This window comes from Chinchilla lanigera, unplaced genomic scaffold (assembly GCF_000276665.1).
Source record: "Chinchilla lanigera isolate Chin_1 unplaced genomic scaffold, ChiLan1.0 scaffold00144, whole genome shotgun sequence".
NCBI classification, from domain to species: Eukaryota; Metazoa; Chordata; class Mammalia; order Rodentia; family Chinchillidae; genus Chinchilla; species Chinchilla lanigera.
Window position 1 is genome coordinate 2,776,847 of NW_004955545.1, and position 6,317 is coordinate 2,783,163.

The 6,317-nt window shown below is 55.6% G+C and overlaps 1 protein-coding gene across 1 annotated transcript; it reads right to left on the reverse strand.

The window, feature by feature from the left end:
* Window positions 1-676: 676 nt before the first annotated feature.
* Window positions 677-5,721, reverse strand: Crabp2 (cellular retinoic acid binding protein 2). Its single transcript, XM_005411695.2, has 4 exons — window positions 5,492-5,721; window positions 1,822-2,000; window positions 1,526-1,642; window positions 677-1,142 (listed from the first exon to the last, which is right to left on the reverse strand). Exons 1-4 carry the CDS (start codon window positions 5,559-5,561, stop codon window positions 1,092-1,094), a joined length of 417 nt encoding a protein of 138 aa, XP_005411752.1. The 5' UTR covers window positions 5,562-5,721; the 3' UTR covers window positions 677-1,091.
* Window positions 5,722-6,317: the final 596 nt, after the last annotated feature.

A 6,317-nucleotide genomic window follows, 5' to 3' on the forward strand; every position in this document is an offset into this window, starting at 1 on the left:
ACCTGAGAGATCTGAAAACCCCGGGGGCAAAAGTGTGTGTGGGAGATTGTGGGGGTGGGGACGAGGGACAGTGGCAGAGATAGGTTTGTCTCAGACAGAGGGCTGACAACCAGGACAAGACCTTTTGCTGAGAGACCTGGGCAGAAGCAAGGCCAGCTTGTGGGTGTGGATGATGATGAGCTTGTGTAGAACCGTGTGAGAGGCCAAGGCAAGGCCTGGATTTGTTCACAAATGGAGGATGAGAAGTGTCGCCTGGAGGAGGGGAGGGTGTGTCACCACCATGGAGAACATGGGAGAAGGTGGGAGTCTATTCCTCAACGCCAATGCCCCGCTGAGAGTTCAGGAGGAAGGAGCGGCCCTGCTGACCGAGATGCCAACACAAGGAACCACGGTGCAGGAGAGGTTGTGGAGGCAACGCTGGCGGATTCATTGGTTAGAAAGGTGACAGGAGAGGCCGGGTGTAGTGGCGCACGCCTGTAATCCCAGCACTCGGGAGGCTGAGGCAGAAGGGTCATGGTGAGTTCGAGACCAGCCTGAGTTACAAAGTGAACTCAAGGCCAGCCTGAACCGCATAGCGAGACCCTGTCTCAGAAAAGTGACGGAAATTTCACTTTACATTTCAAGCAAGGCCAAGCTCAAGTGACTTGTCTACCACTGCCAATGAGCCAGAAACAGGTTTTAATTTTTAAAACATTTTAATAAAATTAACAAATAAATATTCTAAACTGCAAAATCTATAGGGACAAAAAGTGGAAGCCAGAGAGCCAGGCTTTCTCATTTAGGCCTAAAGTCCCCTCCTGGTAAGAGGGTCAGCTGGGGCTCGTCTGAGGCTGGGACTGCTAGCTTGGGCAAGGGGAGTGATTGCTGGAAGGGGACCTGGCTCTTGTACTCCATTCCTCTTCGCTGGCATAGGGGTAGGAGGAGGGTCAAAGACCCCGCAAGAGGCATCCCAGCAAGCTTTGGAAGTGAGGGGGCAGGGAGAGATCTAGTCTAGGAGGAGGGTGTGGGAGGAAGGGGGCTGCCCGTAGCCAGGAAGCAGGGGAGCGAAGGCAGTGGCGGGCTCGGGCAGCTCTTGGGCCCTGGCCACTCACTCACTCTCGGATGTAGACCCTGGTGCACACAACGTCATCTGCTGTCATGGTCTGGAAAGACAGAAGTCATTGTTACTGTGGGCTTCTATGGTTTTGGAGAAGGAGGGCTGACTGAAGGTCCAAAGCTACCTGTGGAATCAGGACCAACAGGTGGGAAGGAGCTGCTCCTAGATGCCTAGCCATCACCTGGCGATCAAGTAGGGGCTCATCATCCTCCCAAGCCAGGGCACCCACCTGGAGAGCGGTAGCTCCACATAAAAGGGTCAGTACTTCCAAGCCACACTCCATGTGATGGGGATAGCCTCCAAGGAGCCCCATCACAAGGGTAAAGAGACCAGCCTGGTGGTTCTTGAAACTCTTGCATGGTCAAGTCTCCCAAGAGTCTCCAAAGGTGGCCCTGGGTTTGCTCTTAGTCCGGAGCAAGTGGGACTCACCAAGATCAGCTCTCCATCATTGGTCAGTTCTCTGGTCCAGGAGGTCTTGGGGCCCTCTCCCTTTAGAAGCCTCTGCTCACAGACCATTTTGTTCTCACTCTCCCATTTCACCAAGCTCTGCAAGGGACAGGTGGCCAAGTGAGCTGGGCCCATCGCAGAGCCACGCTGTGAAACGGTAAGGGACGGATCCCCCTTGGAGCCTGCACCTTCCCTGGAGACTTCTCCATGGAAATGGAGACAATACAGGAAAGCCTGGTAGTGAATTCATGACCTCTAGGTCCCTTCCTGGCACTTACCTTACAGGGTCTCCCATCCACGGTCTGCTCTTCAAACTCCTCCCCGACCTTGAAGTTGATCTCTGTGGTGCGCACCGTGGTGGAGGTTTTGATGTAGAAAGTGTCTCCTTCCTGTTTGATCTCCACTGTTGGCTTGGACGCAGCAGCCACAGCGATCTTCCTCAACATCATGTTCACGCCTGCAGGAAGAAGGGAGAGATGGGTGCCCACCTGCCTGCTGTGAGACTGTCAGGGCTAACCCACCTGGGAGTGCTGTCCTCCTGTGCTGAATCAGCAGGCCTGGACTGGGCTCACAGAGTCCCAACTCTTCACTCCTAGAATCCTCAGGGGCAGCTCCTCCATACCCCTCTCCCCAGCATGCATCCTGCTAAGCTCACTATGGCTCTGCCCACTCTGGCCCAAGACCCTGTATTAAGGTGTGCTCACCAGAGTCCCTGGAGCTTCGCCCATGTTTGAGTGCAGGCACCCAGGAAGCGGGGTCACCTGCCTCTGCCCTAGCTACCCACCCTACATGGTGCTAGATGGGTCTTCATTTCCCCAGTCTCTGTCCCTCCCCTGAACAAGAAGCAGGGATTGTCAGCAAGGGAAGAGAACGACGGCCAGCTGCCTAGGAGACTGAGGCTCTCGAGTAAGATCTGTGATTTCCTTCTGGCTCAGCTCCCTTTCAGACTGGGTTTCTGGCAGGATGAGCAAATGGCTTAACCTCTCTGAGCCTTAGATCCCTCAAATGTAAAACGGAAATATCAGCTTCTTCAAACTCCCTCCTCCCCTGAGAAAAGGGAACAAAAAGGGACATGGCCTCCTCTTCCCACCCTGCTGTGTCCCTTTCCTAGGATCCCCATCGTGTCTGTCATGGGCAGGACTTCTGCCTCAGCCTCTGAGGATTTGGCCCCTGGGTGCCAATTTAAAACAGATGAGACTTCTCCTCTGCTCTCCAGGTATGAAATGGGGAAGCAGATGGGGAGACAGGAGGGCAAGCAGGCTGGTGGTTCCTGGGGACAGCTGGGTCTAAGCTCCTGTCCACCCCAGTCTGCCTGATGGGTGGATTAGTCCTTCAGGATGTGATAGGGGAGGCACAAGCAGCTCTGGCCAAATGCCTGGCTCCTCTAGACCTGGGTTCCTAGAGGAATGAATTGTCTTTCACTCAGCACCAAAGCCAACCCGCCCTATTCCAAACAGAAGGGAGCGGGAGAAAGGAAGCCCTGCCCCTTGGGAACACTGGAGCTGGTGTTTCTTCTCCTCCTCTCCCTTCTTCCCCTCCTCGTCCTCTTTGTTTTATGTACAGGGGACTTTTGAACCCAGAGCCTCGGTATGAGCTACATCTCCAACCTTTAAAAAAATGTATATACATTTTTAAAAACAGTACTAGGGATTGACTTCTGGGCCTCCACACTAAACTACATTCCCAGCCCTCTTCTACTTAAATTTCTTAGGCAAGGTCTCACTAAGTCACTAAATTGCTCAGGTTGAGTTTGAGCTTTCCATTCTCCTGCATCAGCCTTCCAGAGTGCTGAGATTACAGCACCACACCTGCTTTACAGCCCAATTTTCTGCTGTTTATGCTCAGATCCAATCAACTTGATAGAGAAGATGCACCCTACTTCATCTTCTGGTCAGAGAGGCTCCCTGGAAGCCCACCTCTTTAACACATCCTTCCTGTTTTGTTTTGTTTTGTCTTTTTGAGACAGGGTCTCTCTATGCAATTCAGGCTGGCCTTGAGCTCACTTTGCAGCCCAAGCTGGTCTCAAACTTGCAACGATCCTCCTGCCTCAGCCTCCTGAGTGCTCGGATTACAGGCATGTGCCCCCATGTCTGGCTAGCCCATCCTTCCTGTTATAAAAGCAGAATCTGCTCTGTGGGCAATGACCATCAGGCTGGACAGATGTCCCCCAAACACATGAACATCCCTCACCAGGAGAAAGATCAGGTCAGGGACAAGAAGGGACTAGGGGGCAGGCTGAGAAGGGGAAAGATCAGAGGAGGCAGCCCTCCAGCAACCACCCCCCACTCCCGCCGCCCATGCAAGGGGCCTGGCCTGCTGACCTGGGCTGACTTGGGACAGTGTTTGTCTAAAGGATCTGTTTCCAATCTGCTCCCTAGCAGGGCCTGAGAAGGACACGTGGCTCTGGGAGACCCTGCAGGGAGAACAAACAGCTTCAACAGACAGCAGGGTTGGGCTTTGGGTCTTATTCTCCAGCTGGGGCCTGGGCATGTGCCAGGCTCTGGCCTCATCCTGGGGAGAAGAGCCAGAATCCATAGCAGATGGGGGAAGAAGTGGCATTTAGGTTTTCTGAAGGGAAAACCTCTATCTTTTGGTCTTTAACTTCAGCAAGAGCAAAGCAAGAAAGACTGACAGAGGGCTGGGCCATGGTGACAAATGACTGTAATCTCACCACTCAGAGATGGTGCGACTGGAGGATGAAAAGTTCAAACCCAGACTGGGCAACTTAGTGAGACCTTGTCTCAAGATTGAAAAAAAATTTTTAAAGTACTGGAGTTAGGGGTGGCAGAGCACACCTGTAATCCCAGCACTCAGGAGGCTGAGGCAGGAGGGTCACTGTGAGTTTGAGGCCAGTCTGGGCTATATAAATGAGTTCAAGGTCAGTCTGGACTACATGGTGAGACCCTGTCTCAAAAATTAAAAAAAAAAAAAAAAAAGTGCTGGAGATAACATGGAAGGAGTACGCTTATCCTAGGCTCAGGGCCCTGGGCCTCTTCCCACCTGCTGGGCTCCTTAGCTAACACCCATCTTCTCCAAGATTTGCCTCTGCAGCCATCGGTCCTAGCTCTCTCCCCTTCCCCAGACTCCCTACCCCAGCCGACCCCACAGGGCAGGCAGGAGGTTGGGGAAAGTTGGAAGGGCCTTCTGGGTGGATCCAGCTTCCCCCACCTTTGACTAGCACACCCAATTGTGCTGTAGCAGCCGGTTTCTGCCTAGAGAGGGGGTGGAGCCCCGGATTTTTGGAAATGGGGATTGGGGTTTCACACAAAGCCATTTGTTGAAATCCAAGAAAGTGATAATTATCCTGAGCGATTCTACGACTCTGGAGCTGCTTGCAGTAGGAAAATATTTGTCTCACAGATGGGGGTGGGGTGGAGTGCAGAGAACCGAGTGGAAAGTGCAGAAGGGGGAAGGAGAAGGGCTCGCCTCCTGGGGTGCTGGATCACCTCGTGGGCGGAGCCAGGCACACCCGGGTTTTGAACCTGCTCAGGAGATTGAGTTACTGGAAGGGGCACTAGGCCGAGGCGGGAGATTGGAATGTCTCGGAGGAGCTGGCTTCGGGTGGGTAAGGACTCAGCCCCCCTGCCTGAATACAAGGTTCACTGCTCTCTCAGCCTGCAGTTTCTACACGGCGGCGGCCCTGGTCCCGGGATGCAGGCGCGCGGCTAAGCCCCTCCCGAGACCAACCTCGTGCTTCTGGTTTCTGCTCGATTCATAGGCTCTGAGTCACCGCTGGAGCTGGCACTGGTGGGCGACCCGCCGGGGAAGGCAGATCAGGGTGCCGTCGGGCCCACGCACCGGGACCCAGGCATCCACCCGCCCCTTTTCCAAGGATGCGGGCACCCCAGGCTCTGGCGCCCGGACTCCGGCCCGCTTTCCTTTCTCAGCCTCACCTCCAAAGACTCCAGCGTCCTCTTACCCCTCCCTGGCGCTCGAACACCTCCTTACCCAGAACTTTGAGCAAATCCTCAAAGTTTTCCGACCGAATGATTTTCCAGTTGCCAGAGAAGTTGGGCATGGTGATGGAGCGCGTGAAACTCCCCTTGGACTCCTCTGCTTGAGCACTGGGCCCCGAGTTCTTTAGTCCAGACAGTCGTCTCCTCGTGTGCTGGTGACACTCAGGAGCCACGACAGGGCCAACCCGAAGCTGGCCCGGGCTCTCGCGCAGCAGCCGTTATACCCAGCGCTCCGCCCCTGCCCAGAACGGAATGGCCCCGCCCCCGCCCCGCCCCCACCCACCTGGGGCCCCTGCCTCCAGCGCCCGACCCCAGTCCAGCCCCGACAGCTAGTCTCGATGTTTGGCGTCTGGGTGGGTGCAAGGATTTCTGGGGGCTGAGACCCCCGCCTTCGCACCAGGAGGCTGATGGGGAGGCTGGTGCAGACGAGCACGCAATGAGCCAGGGAAGGAAGCGCTGGTCAGCTCTGCGACTCCCAACCCGTGCCGTTTGACTCCTAAGCAGCGGGCGACCCTGCCACAGGGTGAACCCCTATCTCAAGCTGAGGCCTTTGTGCAGCCGAGTTCGGGCTTCATCCAGTGCCACAGCTCCAAACCCCGAAAGAGGCTGGGGAACCCCCAACCCCTCAGTGGGGCGGAGGCGCCTCCTGCTGGAACGACTCGGAGAGGCTGGGAGGGTTTGCCCTGTCCCCACCTCCACCAGGCTTTGGATGCCGCAACGCCGGGGGATGCTGGAGGTGGACGCCGGAAAGTTCACTCCTTAGCGCACTGGGCGGACAGCGAAGGGTTAAGCTGCAGCCTGGGTGTGAGGCTGGGAGG